This window comes from Podarcis bocagei (assembly GCF_964188305.1).
Source record: "Podarcis bocagei genome assembly, chromosome: 2".
NCBI lineage: Eukaryota > Metazoa > Chordata > Lepidosauria > Squamata > Lacertidae > Podarcis > Podarcis bocagei.
Window position 1 is genome coordinate 19,454,755 of NC_138126.1, and position 17,374 is coordinate 19,472,128.

Sequence of the window (17,374 nt, forward strand, 5' to 3'; positions counted from 1 at the left end):
TACCTGTCCCAATGGGCACCAGCCAACGCCGCCTTAAACCATGGTTCGTCATTGGCTTACGAATCATGGCTTGTTAGGTACATTCAGCTAAGTTTTATGAGGGTGGCACTGTGGTCTACTGTCCTACCTGGGACACAGGTGGTGCTGTGGTCTAAACCACTGAGTCTCTTGGGCTTTCCGATCAGAAGGTCAGCGGTTTGAATCCCACGATGGGGTGAACTCCTGTTGCTCTGTTCCAGCTTCTGCCAACCTAGCAGTTTGAAAGCACAGCAGTGCAAGTAGATAAATAGGCACCCCTGTGGCAGGAAGGTAAACAGCGTTTCCATGCACTCTGGTTTCCGTCACAGTATCTCGTTGCGCCAGTAGTAGTTTAGTCTTGCTGGCCACTTGACCTGGAAAGCTGTCTGTGGACAAACACCGGCTCCCTCGGCCTGACAGTGAGATGAGTGCTGCAACCCCATAGTCGCCTTTGACTGGACTTAACCGTCCAGGGGTCCTTTACCTTTACTTAGAGCAGGCTCATTGAAATTAACGGTTACAGCCAAGTTAGGTTCATTGATTTCAGTGGGTCTCCTCTAAGGGAAACTCAACTGAGTGCCACCCGATGAGTCTGGATTCGGACATCACACAAAGCCAAGCTTAATTGTGGTTTCTCAGTTTGTTTCTCTTGCAGAGTGAAACAGGAGCGATTGGGTAGTGTACTGCTTATTTGCAATGAACAATGGCCAGTTCTAATAAATAGTGGCATTGTTTGACCCCACTGGAACCTATCTCCTCAATAGCTGACCTAGTCACCAACTGAGTTACATTTTTTTTTTTTAGTCTGGTCAAACACTCGTTCCTGTAAATCAGCCTTGGGGGTCTCCCAAATGCACCGAGTTCACTCAACCACAAATTTGGCATCTGGCCTTTCTGCCTGTGCTAATCACGTGTTTTGCTGCTGTCAGTGTGTCAGCGCCAGTCCACTTCTGGCCTGAATAGGGAAGCCAGGACAATGGCAGGATGCTGGTGACTCCTGAGCATGGAATGTGTGCTATTCACTAGCACAGAGAAAGTGCCTGACCCTCGGAAACGGAGGGTTGCCCATTCATGTTGAGTCACCTTGCTGTCATGCTCTGCTATCTGTGCGAGACCCGCATGTGGTTAACTGTTATCTACTTTTTTTTGCAAACAAGGCATGAAGACTCAACTGTCGGTGTAATCATCACAGAGCCCAGAGAGCATGGTGGGACTCGCAGCGCTTTGCTTGCTGCTCTCGGCGTCCCTCGGTGCCTCGGAGTTGGAAGAGCACTTTGATCCAGGTGAGTTGGATCCAGGTGAGATAGGCTGTGACCTGTGGGTTGAGGAGCGGGAAACTGGAGGGTTCCTTTGTGAGGTGCTGAAATGTGGTGCAGAAGGAGCACCGAGCTTACGGCATTTTATTGGGCAGAAGTGATGGAGATATGAAGGTCGGGCGAGAGGGCAAGGCCAAGTATAAGATGGAGAGCCAAGCAAGGAAAAATGAACTCAGGGCAAGGTTTTAAGGGGGGCGTTGCCAAACTGCCATCTGGTGGGCCTTTCTTCTACGTTGGTTAATCCCCAACATAGTTTTGTCCGATGCTTCTATCTTGTTTCCGGTGCACAAATGTGAGAGCCGTTGGTTGCTCATGAAACCAAAATGGCGCCATCTTTGCACACAAGAGGGAGCCGAAAGCTCTGGAAGCAGCCTAGTGGGGAATGAGCACCCTCAGTGGCCATGGAATGTGTGTGTGTGTGGGGGGGGGAGACGAAATGGAGTATCTCAGAGAAGGGCATTGCTGACTGAATGGAACAATGAATAGGAACACTCCACACTGCAACATTTTGTTGCAGGTTCCACTCTTAAGGATACTATCTATCTATCATCTGTCTGTCTGTTTCCTGCAGATCAGGACTGGGGAACCTGTGGCCCTCCAGATGTTGTTGGACTCCAGTTCCTATTGGCCCCAGCCAGCCTGGCAAATGGACAGCAGTTGTAGTCCAATGACATCTAAAGGGCCAAAGATTCCCCATCCTCTCTGCCCATGAAATAAGCTTCACCGTCACATCTTGCAGCAGTGGATTCTACATTGTGCAAGGAAGTCCTCCTTGCTGCTGTTGTCTGTTCTGAATTTCTTGTTTCATTCTGTGCCCTAAAATTCTAGCATCACCAGAGGAGATTTAAGAAATTAAAAAAGAACCTCTAGCCGTTTTCTCCACACCATTCATAATATTATCAACTTCTAACATATCATATTTTTAAATATTTTTTTTTTTTGGTATACTAAAAATCCCCAAGTGCTTTAGCTCAGGCGCGTCCAACAGGTACCGTATTTTTTGCCCTATAGGAACACACTTTTTCCCCTCCAAAAATGAAGGGGAAATGTGTGTGCGTCCTATGGGGCGAATGCAGGCTTTCACTGAAGCCTGGAGAGCGAGAGCGGTAGGTGCGCACCGACCCCTCTCGCTCTCCAGGCTTCGCGCAACTCTCCGCAAGCAGCGGGAGCCCAGCGCTGGGCTCCCGCTGCTTGCGGAGAGTTGCCCGCACGCTGAAGCCTGTGCGCGCTGATCTCAGCACGTCCAGGCTTCGCGGACCTCTCCGCAAGCAGCGGGAGCCAGCGCTGGGCTCCCACGGCTTGCAGAGAGCTGCCTGTTTGGGGGCTGGGGTTGGGGGGAAGCTCGGGCTTCCCCCAGCCCCGCGCCTGGGGGAAAAATATTTTTCCCCCTTTATTTTCCCCCCAAAAAACTAGGTGCGCCTTATGCGACGGTGCGTCCTATAGGGTGAAAAATACGGTAGATCGTGATCTACTGGTAGATCACTGGATGTCTGTGATGGATCACTGGTAGATCACTGGCTCCCCACAAAGAAGCTAAACAACTTTGGCTCCCCTTAAAAAAAAGCCCTGCACCCTCCAAAAGCGGGCTTTCCTCCTTCCTAAAAAAACCTCAACAGCTTTGAAAAAAAAAGGGGGGGGTAGATCACTGCCAGTTTTTGATTCTGTAAGTAGATCGCAATCTTTTGGGAGCTGGCCACCCTGTGCTTCAGTCCAGCCGTATTATTTTGGTTAGCTTACCCTTTTCTGCCTCTTTCACCAACCCTGTGATTTCCCTTTTGAAATGGAGCGTCAGCACAGCATATAGGATTCCAAAATGGGACTACATCATACATAATATATGAAGGGCAGCATTATGATGCTGGCAGTTTTATCCTCTCTGTCTTCCCTAATCACCCCAGCATGGAATTTGCCCTTTTGGCTATATTCCAGAGTATCACAAAGTGTTCCAGACAACGGAACATTGAGCTGAAAGCTTGCAGAACATTAACAGAATGTTAAAACTTAGCGTGTCTCTAGAAATGTACATCCTGGGGTTTTTTTTTTAAAGCGCCCACCTCTTGTGTGTGAAATTAGAGCACCCTCTGGTGGAAGTCGTTGACATCCAGTACTAAGTGTTCTGCTTTTTGTAGGTAGGACAGTAAAAATAGTAAAAAAGGTAAAGGACCCCTGGACGGTTAAATCCAGTCAAAGGGGACTATGGGTTGAAGCACTCATCTCGCTTTCAGGCCAAGGGAGCCGGTGTTTGTCCACAGACAGCTTTCCGGGTCATGTGGCCAGCATGACTAAACCACTTCTGGCGCAACGGGACACCAAGACATAACCCAGAGTGCACGGAAATGCTGTTTACCTTCCTGCCGCAGCAGTACCTATTTATCTACTTGCACTGGCATGCTTTCTAACTGCTAGATTGGCAGGAGCTGGGACAGAGCAACAGGAGCTCAGTCCATTACGGGGATTCAAACCATTACGGGGATTCGACAGTGGAATTTGCTGCCAAGGAGTGTGGTGGAGTCTCCTTCTTTGGAGGTCTTTAAGCAGAGGCTTGACAACCATATGTCAGGAGTGCTCTGATGGTGTTTCCTGCTTGGCAGGGGGTTGGACTCGATGGCCCTTGTGGTCTCTTCCAACTCTGATTCTATGATTCTATGAAACCACCGACCTTTTGATCGGCACGCTCAAGAGGCTCAGTGGTTTAGACCACAGCGCTACCCGTGTCCCAGGTAGGACAGTAGCCTTATGTTTGTCTGATTCTTGAATTTTTCAAAAAGGAATTGCACAGTGCAGGGCCTGCCACACTAAAGGCTTGATCCCCAGTGAAGGCCAACTGAACCTCAGGAGGCTTAACACCTCAGAGGATCTCCATTACTGAGATGGAGCATACGGAAACAGGCAGTCCCTAAGCTACTTTGAGCCCAAGTTGTTTAGGGCTTTGTGGATTAACATAAGCACCTTGAAACAGGCCTGATCGCAAACAGACAGACAAAATGACTTTCGATAGACAGGGCAGTTTACTCAGATGTAAGTCTCACTTTTTCCCTGGCGGGGCATATTCCCATGATACACAGGACAAACTGAGAATATAGAGAACAGCTTAATTCAACACAGGACGGTGCTAGAATGTGGCTGCCATATTTTTATGGCGGCGGCCATCTTTTCCCGCCCCCTCCCCCATTTTCAAAGTGGAGTCCCAAGGCCTGTGTTCTTCAGTGCCTTTGGGCATCAGTATCTACCCAAGCCTGCCTTTTGGTAGTGTCAGGCCTGGTTATAAGAAGGGACATGTTAAGAAGGGAATATGATTGTGCATGGTGTAGAGAAAGTGGATAGGAAGAGGTTTTCCTTTCTCTTGTCTCATAATACTAGCGCTTGGGGGCTATACGATGAAGCTGAATATTGGAAGTTCTAGGACAGAGAAAAGGAAGTGTTTCTTCACAAAGAACAGGGTTAAGCTATGGAATTCTCTCTCACAATTAGCAGTGATGGGCACCAGCTTGGAGCTCTGCTGCGTTCGTGCTGATCATTCACTTCATAGTCAGCTCGTTGCCCACTGTGGGGGGGGGGGGGATTCTGGTATAGATGGGTCTCTTTGTCCTGATGTGGCAGAGTTTCTCTTATGTTCTCAAGTCTCATTAAAAGCATCCCATCCTAGGTTAACTTGCAACCCCTTGGTTTCAATGTGACCTGTACTATAATTAGAATCATAGACTCATAGAGTTGGAAGAGACCACAAGGGCCATCGAGTCCAACCCCCTGCCAAGCAGGAAACACCATCAGAGCACTCCTGACATATGGTTGTCAAGCCTCTGCTTAAAGACCTCCAAAGAAGGAGACTCCACCACACTCCTTGGCAGCAAATTCCACTGTCGAACAGCTCTTACTATCAGGAAGATGTTTTGCGGATCAAGCCAGTATTAACAGCTCATAATTTTTGCAGAGGGGTGTGTATAATGCAAAGGGGTCATCTTTGCTCTTCATTCTCTCGCTTCCTTCCCCCTTTGCAGCTAAGTGTCGCTATGCATTGGGCATGCAGGATCGCACCATCCCGGATGAGGCCCTCTCAGCCTCCAGCTCGTGGTCCGACTCGACGGCCGCCAAACATAGCAGGTGACGATGGCCTTTGAAATTTAAAGTTGTAACTTGTTTTCCCCCCTTGCAGTTGTAAAATACATCGCAGTTGTACACAGTTGTACCCTCATAGACCTGACTAAGGTCTTTTGACCAGGTCAGCTGAAATGGACTGTTCATGCTATTCAATAAGATAGGATGCCCGCCCCAAGCTCCATGAGGATGATGACGATGATAATAATAATAATAATAATAATAATAATAATAATAATAATAATAATAATAATAATTTATTTGTACCCCGCCCATCTGGCTGAGTTTCCCCAGCCACTCTGGGCGGCTTCCAACAAAGATTAAAAATACATTAAAATGCCACACATTAAAAGCTTCCCTGAACAGGGCTGCCTTCAGATGTCTTCTAAATGTCAGGTAGTTGTTTATCTCTTTGACATCTGGTGGGAGGGCGTTCCACAGGGCAGGTGCCACTACCGAGAAGGCCCTCTGCCTGGTTCCCTGTAACTTGGCTTCTTGCAGTGAGGGAACCGCCAGAAGGCCCTCGGCACTGGACCTCAGTGTCCGGGCAGAACGATGGGGGTGGAGACACTCCTTCAGGTGTACTGGACTGAGGCCGTTTAGGCCTCCCACATGTCTTCCACGTGAACAAGTGCGGCACTGTCCAGTACGACTGTCGTTCTTGGACCCCTACCCTATAAAGAGCAGTGTGAAATACGGCCATGTTCTTACTCCAACTCTCTTTGGCGTAGTCTTCCTGTTGCCCTCTTATTCCTTCAGCTCAGCGTTGTGAACATGCATCCAAGGAGGGATGGGGGGGGGTCTGCTCAACCTGGCGTGCGAGAAAAATAGCATGCAAGAGGTGCTAGGTAGAGATAAAGGGACCCCTAACCATTAGGTCCAGTCGTGGCCGACTCTGGGGTTGCGGCGCTCATCTCGCTTTATTGGCCGAGGGAGCCGGCGTACAGCTTCCGGGTCATGTGGCCAGCATGACTAAGCCGCTTCTGGCGAACCAGATCAGCGCACGGAAACGCCGTTTACCTTCCCGCTGGAGCGGTACCTATTTATCTACTTGCACTTTGACGTGCTTTTGAACTGCTAGGTTGGCAGGAGCAGGGACCGAGCAACGGGTGCTCACCCCGTCGCGGGGATTCGAACCGCCGACCTTCTGATTGGCAAGTCCTAGGCTCTGTGGTTTAACCCACAGCGCCACCCGCATCCCTTGCAAGAGGTGCTAGGGGGACTTAAATGTGATTTGTGAAATCTGCCCCTTCCCAAATACAGGTTCGTTAACATATCCACCTTTCTGTCTTCTCCCATTTCCTGCTCTCCAGGTTGGCGCTGAGCGAGGGAGATGGAGCCTGGTGCCCTGCAGGACCCGTCTACCCTAACGATGCGGAGTACTTGGAGATAGACCTGCGGCGGCTGCACTTCTTAACCTTGGTGGGCACGCAGGGTCGCCATGCGAGCGGTCACGGCAAAGAGTTTGCCCGCTCCTACCGGCTACACTATAGCCGGGACGGGCACCGCTGGATGCCTTGGCGGGACCGGTGGGGCAATGAGGTAAGCAAGGGGTGGAGCTAAAGTGAGCGCAGGTGAAGGCAGCCAATGGGAGGCGGGGAGGTGGGGCTAGCGGAAGGCGAGGCATTCACCGCTCGTGTGATCAAATGTTAGGCTAAGTTGCAATGTCATCGCTTAAAGAAATATTAGTGGACGGCTACAAAATGTGGAATCGCATATATGGGGTAAATTTGTATGATGGCGTAAATTTGGTTAATTTCAGAGGCTTTATTATGGCAGAGGCTTTATTATTCATTAGGGATGCGGGTGGCACTGTGGGTTAAACCACAGAGCCTAGAACTTGATGATCAGAAGGTCGGCGGTTCGAATCCCCGTGATGGGGTGAGCTCCCGTTGCTCGGTCCCTGCTCCTGCCAACCTAGCAGTTCGAAAGCACATCAAAGTGCAAGTAGATAAATAGGCACTGCTCCCGCGGGAAGGTAAATGGCGTTTCCGTGTGCTGCTCTGGTTCACCAGAAGCGGCTTAGTCATGCTGGCCGCATGACCCGGAAGCTGTACGTCGGCTCCCTTGGCCAGTAAAGCGAGATGAGCGCGGCAACCCCAGAGTCGGCCACGACTGGACCTAATGGTCAGGGGTCCCTTTACCTTTACCTATTATTCTGTATTTTTTAAAAAAATCTTTAGTAGGTAAAGATTTCATTTTTCAATGATCAAAATTAGATAGATTTTCATAAAATAATCTTAATTGCCAGGCAACCTTACTGTTGTTTCAGGGCAGATTTTGAAACGTTTAGAGATGCACTTAAAGTAGTTGCCAAGGGAAGGGAGGTTCCAGGTGTTTGATGGGAATGGAGCAGGTTGTGTCAAAGGTTTTTATCTGGGCTTGCTTTCAAGGCTTACAGAGCCCTTTGGAAATCTGTAGCAAAGTCTTTTTCTTACTCAGGTGGAAAACCTGTTTCTGTTCTGCCCTGCTTCAGACTACAGGTGGAGTGTGCCTTTTCTCAGCAGATAGCACAGATGTTGGGAAAATGCCCGGGGGGGGGGGGGCTGCAAGCCCCTGAAACTCTGAGCATCCTTTGGTATGCGCAGCTCTGGAAAAGGCACCTCCCTTTTCTTCTAGTGCGCTTCCTAGTGACATATACCAGCTGTTGTATGCACACTAATCTTCTGGCATAACGCAGCAAGAAGAGTGAGACATCGTAGAGCTAATTTACTATTTAGTGACACACTATGTACAGACAAGGGACGCGGGTGGCGCTGTGGGATAAACCACAGAGCCTAGGACTTGCCGATCAGAAGGTCGGCGGTTAGAATCCCCGCGACGGGGTGAGCTCCCATTGCTCGGTCCTGCTCCTGCCAACTTAGCAGTTCGAAAGCACGTCAAAGTGGAAGTAGATAAATAGGTACTGCTCCGGCGGGAAGGTAAACGGCGTTTCCGTGCGCTGCTCTGGTTCGCCAGAAGCGGCTTAGTCATGCTGGCCACATGACCCAGAAGCTGGACGCCAGCTCCCTCGGCCAATAAAGTGAGATGAGCACCGCAACCCCAGAGTCGGCCACGACTGGACCTAATGGTCAGGGTCCCTTTACCTTTACCTTTATGTACAGACAAAAGCATAATGGCATCCGTTCTCTCCAGCTCCGAGAGAACAAAAAGAAATAAATAAAAGCGAAAGTACAGTGTAATAGGACCTGCAGCAGAAGAGATAAGACTCTCTTCCTTTCCCAGGAGGAGTGAAATTGCTAACATCAGGTGTGGTGTTGCTGCTTACTTCACCCCCCCCCCAATCAGTTGCATCGCTGGAATTCGAGGGGGCGAGGTGAGATAGTGGTGCACGGTCGTCCCTGTGCAAACACACCTGCAGAGCCAATCTGGCCCTCCTGCTGGTGCGTTCGCACTGCACCAACCTCACCTCTGCCTTGCCCCTACCTTTCTGCCTCCCGGTAGGGAGAAGCGATGCAACTGACTGGAGGTCAGTTGAGCAGCAACGTCTCACCTACGTTGCCCGCTACTGAGAAAGGCGTATTTCATCATGGGAACCCCCACTCCACCTGCATTCTGAAGGGGGACAGGACCAGAAACCGGTTTTGCAGCCAGCCTCTCCACAAAAGTGGAATCCTACACATGGGAAAACAGCATGTCAGGGAGAAGGCTGGGCAAGAACCGGTCTTGATGACCTGTAGTTTTCTGTTTAGATGGAGTTTTTCGCTCTCTGAAGTGGGAGAGCCCAGAAACAGGTTTACATCTCTTGGAGGACTGGCTCTGTGTCTAATACAGTGGTACCTCGGGTTACATACGCTTTAGGTTACATATGCTTCAGGTTACAGACTCTGCTAACCCAGAAATAGTACTTCAGGTTAAGAACTTTGCTTCAGGATGAGAACAGAAATTGTGCTCCGGCGGCACGGCAGCAGCAGGAGGCCCCATTAGCTAAAGTGGTACTTCAGGTTAAGAACAGTTTCAGGTTAAGAATGGACCTCCAGAACAAATTAAGTACTTAACCCGAGAGAGGACCTTTCCTAGTATGGTAGGCCGATCTTTTTGCTTATGCACTACTTCCCAGTTATAGTCCTGACAATGCTCTGGGCGCTGCCTAAACCAGAGATGGCTAGTGTGACTCCGTCCAGTTGTTTCTGGACTACAATGGTACCTCGGGTTAAGTACTTAATTTGTTCCAGAGGTCCGTTCTTAACCTGATACTGTTCTTAACCTGAAACACCACCTTAGCTAATGGGGCCTCCTGGTGCTGCCGCACCACTGGAGCACGATTTCTGCTCTCTCCCTGAAGCAAAGTTCTTAACCCAAGGTAATATTTCTGGGTTAGCGGAGTCTGTAACCTGAAGCGTATGTAACCTGAAGCATATGTAACCTGAGATACCACTGTATAGCTTTTGTCATCCCTGATGGATTGGGCTGATGGAAGGCCACAGGTTGTCCATCTCTGGCTTCAAAAACTCCACCAATGTCTTTACTCCAATGCCAGAGCTCAGAATTGCCATTGCCTGCGCAGGTTCCCGAGCAATGACAGAAAACTAACTTCCTGCCCCTTAGGTGATTTCGGGTAATGAAAATACAGAAGAAGTGGTGCTGAAGGACCTGGGCCCCCCGGTTATTGCCCGCTACGTCCGCTTCTACCCACGTGCGGACCGAGTTATGAGTGTCTGCCTGCGCGTGGAGCTCTATGGCTGCGTCTGGAAAGGTGAGCCAGCTGATTTATTTTGCCCTTGACGCAACAACACAGTCCAGCTCTTTTCCTGCACTCACATGCATATGCAGAGCCGGTGCCAGGTGGTGGTTAGAGCAACCTTCCCCAACCTTGGGTCCCCTAGATGTTTTCGGACTACAATTCCCATCATCCCAACCCTTTGACCAGGCTTGCTGGGAGTTGTAGTTCAAGGAAAATATCTGGACAGCATCAGGTTTGATGGTATTAGGTTAGTTCAGGGGTCTGCAACCTTTAAGACAAAAAGAGCCACTTGGACCTGTTTCCGAAGAAAAAAAATTGGGAGCCGCAAAACTTGTCATTATAAAAATAACTTTTTTGTCACTTTTTTATTATTTCTTTGTTTGACCCCTCAGAATTACTCCTCCTCATAGAAATAAATGTTAAATTAACAAGTTACCTTTGTGTGTGTGTGTGTTCTTCACTCCCCTTCAAAACAGTGACCAGCATACATGCCCCTTACAATGTAGTGGGCGGGCGGGCGGGAAGGTGACGTTGGGACAGTGCGTGACTAACGCACGCACCGCCCCCATGCGACGTCACAGCCAGTACAGCGCCCGTCACAGTGGGGAGTGTCGGGGCGCACAATGCGCCTCCTCCCCTCGCTAGTATCCGCCCCGGAGCCGCGGCAAAGGTGTAAAAGAACCACATGCGGCTCCGGAGCCGCGGGTTGCAGACCCCTGGGTTAGATAGACAAACCGTCTGACTCAACAGAAGGCTCTCTCGTATGTTCTTGTTTTCCTCACCCCCTCTCTGTACACATGCCCTTGGGGTTTGCTCCACATACCCAAAAGCCTTTGCTGCACATGAAGTTTGATCCTCCTGAGGATCAGGAGCTTGAGGTCTTCTTCTGAATGTGTTTGTTTCCTTCCACCAGATGGACTTCAGTCGTACACGGCTCCTCTCGGCCAGGTCATGCCTCTAGTTCCAGAACCAGTCTACCTGAATGACTCCACTTACGATGGGCACAGCGTCAGCAAGTGAGTGAGTGAACATCCCTGCCCCCCTGTTGTTGAATTCTGTGCTTGGGTGGCCCTAAAAGCACTCCCAGCCTGAAACTTCAGCTTCAAAGGGTGGGTTCAGATGACTAGGTTAGTCACATGACAGCTGCAGACATCACATGATGCGTCTGGTTATCTGAAGATTTCATCACCTGTCAGTTCACTGGGTTATGTTAGACCGATCAGCTCTCCCTCAACCTGGTGGTCTTCAGATATTTCTGACTACAACTCCCATCAGCCCTTACTAGTGTGGCCAATGGCCAGGGATTATGGAGTTGCAGTTCAAAATGTGTTCAGACATTTTGTTCATTTGAGAAAACAGGAAGGGAACTTCTGTTTGGTCAGCTTGTGAATGGGGCTGCAAGCCGATTGTGTGACTCCACCCAAAGAGAGTTTCTCATTGTGTAATAGTTGTGGAGTTCAAATAGCCAGAAGCTCAGGGTGTCATCTGGGGAAAATCACGTTCTCAGCCTGGGTTGCCTTTTTTATAAAATGGAGGTGAGATAGGACTATGACAGGATTTGTGCTGAAAAAATTGCAGACATGAACAACAAGAACATTAACAGAAGGAGGGCCCAGCGTTAGGTGGGTGACCCATAGCGATAGATAACTGCATGAGAAAAAGGAAAGAAGAGAAGATTGGGGCTGAGCGAGAGAAGAAAACTAAATAACGGTGTCTAAAAATTATTAGCTTCATATTGGCCACCTGCCTTATTACACCTTCTGCCACACCAGCCAAATTCTGGAAATATTGAGGAACCTTCTAAACACTATAGCTGTGCTGCGGCAGCCAAGTTTTCTGTGTTCTTGATCTTGTAGTGTAGCTGTAGCATCGAAAGACCCGTAGCCAGGATGAAGGGTCTTTCCCATGGCATGGGGCCTTTTGTCTCCCGCACAGCCAGCCTCACCTGTCTGGTTCTGGAGGAGCTTGAGTCTTACAGGGAAAGCAGGTGGCAAGTCAAAAACACATCAGAGGAGAGCAAGAGCGTGGATAAGGACCTTGGGCAGCTCCAGGTAAACCATACTGGCTGAAGCATCCTCCTCTTGGTATCTGCCTTAGGATTATACTTTGGCCAGCAGGGTCCCCCTTGGAGCTGTCCAAGGTACCGTTCTCATCCGCTTTCTCCTTTGTGACTTGCCTTCCTGTGAGCTTGCCTCAGAAGATGTTGTCTCAGCAGGGAGCTGGAGCCAACCAAAGCCTCCTGTTGGCTGCCAAGACCTGGAGCGCATTCAGCTCTGGAGGAACCGACTGGGCGGTTAAAGGAGCCCTTGCTTATTTTGCAGTCTTTGACTTCTGCAAGGCTGGGAAGCTGGAGACACTCAGGGGACTCGTTCTCTGATCAGAGGATGGTGGAAGGGCTGCTGTGTCTTCCAGCCAGCCAGCCAGGTGGGCTCCAGATAATTAAGCCCTGACAGCTGCTTCCCTGCACCCAGGAAACAGCTGAATCTTATTTGTATCTTATTTCTCCACCTGCTAGATCCCTGCGTTGCTGATCATGGCATTGGCCATACGGTTGCAGGTCTTTCAATTTTATGTCAATATTTAGAACGAACACATAGACATGCACTCTCCTTCACACTACTGCGACGTTTAAGGGGCGCCTTGGTTTGACCCAAGTGCCCAGTGTTTTCTTTTCCCCCTTAGTGACTCCCTTGCAACTCTATTCTATTCCATTCTAACCACAGCTTGCATTTTGGGGGCCTTGGCCAGCTGACCGATGGGGTGGTTGGCCTGGACGATTTCACCCACAACAAAGAGCTGCGCGTCTGGCCAGGGTACGACTACGTAGGCTGGAGGAACAGCTCTTTCCCCAAGGGCTTCGTCGAGATGGAGTTTGAGTTTGACCAGCTCAGAGCCTTCACTTACATGAAGGTAAGCGAGTGTCACGGTTGGGAGTCAGGTGTGGGTCAGCAACAAAAACAACAAGTCACCTGAGACCAGTGCAGTTAATTCTTGATTCGAGGAAGCAAAACTCAGCTCAGGCCTAGTGGTCTCAGCAACTCTTTCCAGGAGGTCTTGCCCTGATGAAGCAGTTGCCAGGACTGAAGGAGAGGGGAGCTGGTTGCAGCAGTAGCGGGAGACACCCTATATTCTTCAGCAGTCTGTCTCCACTCTGCCTCTTGGCTACTCTCCCCTCCAGCCTCTGCTCCAGCCTTGGAGTCTGAACTGCTCTCTGCCACAGCCTCTTCTTGTTCACTAAACCCTGTCACCTCTCCTGCTGCTGACATCTCCCCCTGCCAGTCTGCTCCCTCTTCTCCATCTAACCACTCATCGTCATCTCAGCAGCCTCCTTCTGTAGTTTTCAGATAGACGCGCTGGCCTTTAACGCTTGGGAACTGTGTAATCGGAACCCACCTTCCTCCTGTGACAAATAAGGAAAACCTGTAACATGAGCAGCTTTTTAAGCCCTCTTCCTTCCTTACAGGCACAGGCGCTGAGTTGTGCCCAACATGTGTTTGGGGGGGCTGAAGTCCTGCGATGTGCATTGTGTGTTTGTGTGACATCACACGTGTCATCATGGGCATTGCACGCTGCTTGCGTGATGACTTTCACATCGGGAGAGGCTGACCAGGCCTCCTTCTGATGCGACATTCACACCCTGGTCTGCACGGCGTCTTCCCACACTTCATGGCCTGGGGCGGCTTCCCGCCAGGCCTCCTCTGTCCCCTCAAGATTGCAGGGGCTGAGCTCCATCCTAACAGACATGGGTGGGTGGGTGGGTGTGGCTGTAGAGGCCTCAGCCCTATAGAGGTGGCCCACTTCCTCACATGGTTTGGGGAGGGTTGTGAAAAGCCTCTGAGACTCATGGCCCTGTGAGATCTCATGGGAGCCTCCCAGAGGCCTCGCGTGACCCAGAGCCCTGTAAGCAAGGCAAAAGGCTTAGAAGTGGTTTTTTGTGCAGGGAAAACCCTGTGGGACACCCCACAAAATCTCTCGAGAGCCCCCAAAGCCTGAAAAGTTAAGGGTCTCCCTTTCTATTTATTTATTCATGGTCCGTGTAAGCTTGTGATCGCGTGAGTAAAATGAGCGTTCGGTTGCGATCGACCTATAGACGATGATGGGGATGGCAGGGGAATAAGCTTGCTTCGAAATGGCCTCTCCTTTTGTCACCGCGCCTCTAACCCTCTTCTTGTCCTCCCGCTGCCCCAATCCAACCTCCCTGCCCAACCCCAGGTCCACTGCAACAACATGCACACGCACGGGGTGAGCGTCTTCCGGCAGGTGGACTGCCTCTTCAAGCGCAGCCTGGCCACGGCCTGGGAGCCCACGCCTGTCTCGCAGCAACTCGCCGTGGACGTGAGGGATCCCAGCGCCCGGTCCCTCACGGTGGACCTGGGAGGGCGGCTCGGCAAGTTTGTCCAGTGCCACTTCCACTTTGCCGGCGAGTGGATGCTTTTCAGCGAAGTTGGCTTTCTCTCTGGTGAGTTGGGGTGGGTTGGTTGGCTGGGCGCAGAGCCATTCAGGTGGAGAGCAGAAGAGGCTGAGCGAGGTTTGAACCCTCATCTCCCAGGTCCTGGCCCAGCGCTCTAATTGCTATGCTACAATTGTTGCTACAGTTATTTGTCGTAACCACTCCTTTTGTCACTTGGTTATCCTTTGCTTTTCCTTTTCCTTCCAGATGTTGTGGATGACCCCTCCTTCTCCGCCTCAAGCCGCCGCCCTCCTGTGATCGCTCTACCTCACCCCTCGGGCCACGACGCTCCCATCTCACCGGCTTTGGGTTCTGCGCAGAGCGAAAAAGCCAACATTGGCTCAAACCTCACGCTCCAAGGTGAGTAGCCCTCAAACCAGAGAGCAAATCTACCTAAGGAATAATTTCGCCCACCCTGAGCCCAAACTTCCACCTGTTTCAAAATGGCGGCGCTCGGAGGCCATGAATGGACTTTATCATTATTTTTCTCTGTTTCTTTTTAAGATCTGGAAAGTCAAGGGGAACCAAAATCAGGGCAGCCCATTGCAAAGGACGACAACAGCAACACCTCCATCCTGATTGGGTGCCTGGTGGCCATCATCCTTCTCCTATTGGTTGTCATCTTCCTCATCCTCTGGCGGCAATATTGGCAGAAGATCTTGGGGAAGGTAAGCTGGGCTGCATCACGGGAAGGATGATGCAATGGGTGGCCATGGTTTCGATGGCCCCAAATTAAGGTGGTCTTACCGATTCGGAGTGGGCAACTTAAAAATCTGCATCCTCTTAAGTGGATTTAAGACTTTGTCAACTCAGCCCAACTTCTGCTGGCTAAGACACACCTGATTGCATTGATTGGAAATAGAATCTTACTTTTAGACATACTGCTATAAAGGTTGTTTTTAAAGCATGTAGAATTAAGGATTGCTCCCCTGTTGAGGAGCCCACCTGCTGCGTCTCTGCATGACTCACTGATCAGGGTAGGGCCTCTCACTCAGTGGGAAAAGGTGGCTTTGGATGCAGTAGGGCACCTCCAGTTAAAAGGATATCAGCTAGAATTTTCTCTGACCGAGACCCTGGAGAGCCTCTTATCCTCTCAACAACCCTGCGGAGTAGGTTGGGCTGAGTGATAGTGTCTGCCCCAAAACCAGCCCGTTAGCTTCATGGCCATGGGGCTTTGTATGCCGGAGCCTTGTCCGGAATGACACTGGCTTTCTTAGGTTTGCTGGGATTCTGGGGTGCACTTGTAGGGCACCCTTAAAAGGCTACAAGGGGCACTAGGCCTCTTGGGCTGAGCTAACAGCCTATCTGAATGGGAAACAGCTTCAGAATGGGCCCAGCAACTCCCCTACAACATGCAGAGGAAGATTGGTTATGGAGGGCAAATGAACATTGTCCATGGAGGGCACTGAGAACTGGCCACAGAGAGCAAATGAACATGATTGTCATTACAGTGGTACCTCTGGTTAAGAACTTAATTCATTCTGGAGGTCTGAAACTGTTCTTAACCTGAGGTACCACTGTATTTATTAAATGTATGACTCGGGGGGGGGGAGTCTTTTGGGGCAGCTTGTCTGCCATTACCAATCTCCTCATAAAGTAACCTCTGATAAACTTCTGAGGGACCCAGCTTGGAATCCACCACTAGGTAGGCCGAGAGAGAGCCAACAGTTCTGGAATGATCTGAGGTAGGGGGGGGAGGAGGAGAATCTGTGGGGTTAAAATCCCAGGGTAGGGTCTGAAGACACAGAAAGTCAGCACCTTGAGGAAGCTCAACAAGTTTGGGTTGGGTCAGTGCCTGGTGAGCGGCTACCTGGACAACACCATGACAGGAAGGCATGGTATAAATAAAGAGCTGCGTGTCAAGACTCTGGGACTCTGAGAGCCAGTGTGGTGTAGTGGTTAAGAGCGGTGGACTCGTAATCTGGTGAACCGGCTTGGCGTCTCCGCTCCTCCACATGCGGCTGCTGGGTGACCTTGGCCCAGTCACACTTCTCTGAAGTCTCTCAGCCCCACTCACCTCACAGAGTGTTTGTTGTGGGGCAGGAAGGGAAAGGAGAATGTGAGCCGCTTTGAGACTCCTGAAGGGGAGTGATAAAGCGGGATATCAAGTCCAAACTCTTCTTCTTCTTCTCAGTTTCTCAAAGGAGAAGTAGAATTGGGCGAATTAATGCCTTGAGGATCTAAGCAAGGTGAGGCTCACTGTGTATATGCACTTCTGTCATGGCCTCTTGAGCAACTGACGCTTCCATGCCCCTTAGGCGCAACGCCGCATCTCAGACGACGACCTCACCGTCCACCTGTCGGCGCCAAGCGACACCATCGTCATCAACAACACGATGGGCTCCCACCGGCACTCGAACCGCTACGAGCGCATCCACTCGGGGGAGACGGAGTACCAGGAGCCCAACAGGGCCCGCATGAAACTGCCGGATCTGCCCCACAGTGCCGAGAACTCCGGTGAGGGGCCGGTTGTGGGATTTTGGGGAGGGCGGAACTGAACTAAAACAGGGGGGACGTGGTGGTTTTGCAGAGGAGAAGGCCGAAGCTGCTGAGGGGAACGGGGAGCGAATGGTTAAACCGTTGGGAGAGGCTTTTGTAGGGGTGGCGTTAGACGGGAACGTCTGAGGGTCAGAGCAACCCAAATGCCTCATGGACACCTAGGTAAGTGGTAAAAGCTAGGGAGCACATAGAAAACCTAAGTTTCGTACCATTGGCCTATCTAGACCAGCATGGTCTACCCTGACCGGAAGTGGTTGTCTGGGGTTTCCGATAACGTTTCTCTCCCAGTCCCCACTGGAGGGATTCAGCAGA

At 50.6% G+C, this 17,374-nt stretch overlaps 1 protein-coding gene across 5 annotated transcripts in view; it reads left to right on the forward strand.

The window, feature by feature from the left end:
- DDR1 (discoidin domain receptor tyrosine kinase 1) overlaps positions 1-17,374 on the forward strand; it is a 106,225-nt gene that overhangs the window by 71,390 nt on the left and 17,461 nt on the right. For all 5 annotated transcript variants that reach the window (XM_081181913.1, XM_081181912.1, XM_081181910.1 and 2 more), the window contains exons 2-11: positions 1,176-1,301; positions 5,333-5,435; positions 6,743-6,971; positions 9,978-10,125; positions 11,027-11,129; positions 12,837-13,023; positions 14,326-14,572; positions 14,771-14,923; positions 15,068-15,231; positions 16,822-17,020. In XM_081181913.1, the coding sequence (XP_081038039.1) occupies positions 1,223-1,301; positions 5,333-5,435; positions 6,743-6,971; positions 9,978-10,125; positions 11,027-11,129; positions 12,837-13,023; positions 14,326-14,572; positions 14,771-14,923; positions 15,068-15,231; positions 16,822-17,020 (1,612 nt within the window). In that variant the 5' untranslated portion in view covers positions 1,176-1,222. The remainder of the gene's footprint in view (positions 1-1,175; positions 1,302-5,332; positions 5,436-6,742; positions 6,972-9,977; positions 10,126-11,026; positions 11,130-12,836; positions 13,024-14,325; positions 14,573-14,770; positions 14,924-15,067; positions 15,232-16,821; positions 17,021-17,374) is intronic.